Here is a 1,283-nt window from a genome sequence, read left to right as displayed (position 1 = left end):
CTAATTAACAAAGCTTTCAATTTGGTATTGGTTGCTTCCCTTTTCAGATGAAACAACATTTGGAAGAAATATCACATACAAAGAAACATAAAGTATTGAATGTGGTCAATCCATCGTTGCTAAAGATGCGAAGCAGTTTATATTATAGATATATTGGCTCTTTAACGGTTCCTCCTTGTTCTCAGAATGTGCTTTGGACCTTGGTTAGAAAGGTATTTTCCAATAAAACCTCTCAATTTCTAATCTTATATATATATATATATAATCTATTCTATTATTCCCTAATGTGTCTTGTCTTTGTGTCTCAATTATATTCTTATCTATTTTTTAGATTAGGACTGTTGCACCCGAACAAGTAAAGTTGCTTCGCGTGGCCGTTCATGATGTAAGTGACATAGCCATTTGATAACACTTTAGGCCCTGTTTGGTAACCATTTTGTTTTTTTACAGCATGTAAGAAAACGTGAGGATATAGGTAGGCTTAATTTTTCAAACCAAAAACAAAAAATGAAGTATCTATCTAACCGGGTCTAAGTTTTATAATTTGATTTTGTGAAAAGTATAATCATATTAGTCATATTTTAAGTTTTATAATCTTTTCATCTTGAACACTGTGAGTTTATTTATTTTAATTACAAGGCATTCAAACTTTTACTTCCTTGGTTTTGCCATAGAACTTTAATAAACTTTTTTTTTTAAAATTAATTTTGAGATATAAACATAATAATATGGTTTAAATTGGTTTGGATGTGCAGGACTCGGACACTAATGCAAGGCCTTTGCAACCTCTCAATAATCGGAATATTCAACTTCGAATTAAATCAAACATAGATGGAGGAGAAGAATGATTCATAAACACATACATACGACAAATATTTATTCGTCTTTCTTTCTCAATACCATGTTTTCATTTCAGATATGATAAACATGTTATGATTTTTATAATATACTCAACAATAAAATCATTTTTTTAATTTAATATTGAATATTAATTAATCTATTTGATAATGATGTGATGTGACAGTCCTCAAATTTCAGCATAAGTTAGGGAACATTATTAAACTTTGCGGAACCTGATACCATATTGTCTTTTGCTTTCAATATTGTCAATTTAAAAAGGTATGTTTTACTTGTAAGTATTGTGTGTAGTTGTATTATCTGCTAGACATAGATCTTCTTTGTTCATTTTTTAATCACATAACATATGAAAATGATCTATGTTTCTTCACTAAAAAAAAAATAATTACAATAAGAAAAAAACACTTGGAATAATCAAAGTTAAC

General features: G+C 28.4%; 1 protein-coding gene across 1 annotated transcript; it reads left to right on the top strand.

The window, feature by feature from the left end:
* The first annotated feature begins 8 nt into the window (after window positions 1-8).
* LOC120083508 (alpha carbonic anhydrase 7-like) lies at window positions 9-1,072 on the top strand. Its single transcript, XM_039039284.1, has 3 exons — window positions 9-212; window positions 332-385; window positions 756-1,072. Exons 1-3 carry the CDS (start codon window positions 48-50, stop codon window positions 846-848), a joined length of 312 nt encoding a protein of 103 aa, XP_038895212.1. The 5' UTR covers window positions 9-47; the 3' UTR covers window positions 849-1,072.
* The last annotated feature ends 211 nt before the right edge of the window (window positions 1,073-1,283 follow it).

The sequence above is a fragment of the Benincasa hispida genome, chromosome 8 (assembly GCF_009727055.1).
Source record: "Benincasa hispida cultivar B227 chromosome 8, ASM972705v1, whole genome shotgun sequence".
Lineage (NCBI taxonomy): Eukaryota > Viridiplantae > Streptophyta > Magnoliopsida > Cucurbitales > Cucurbitaceae > Benincasa > Benincasa hispida.
This window is presented reverse-complemented; position numbering and strand designations above follow the sequence as displayed.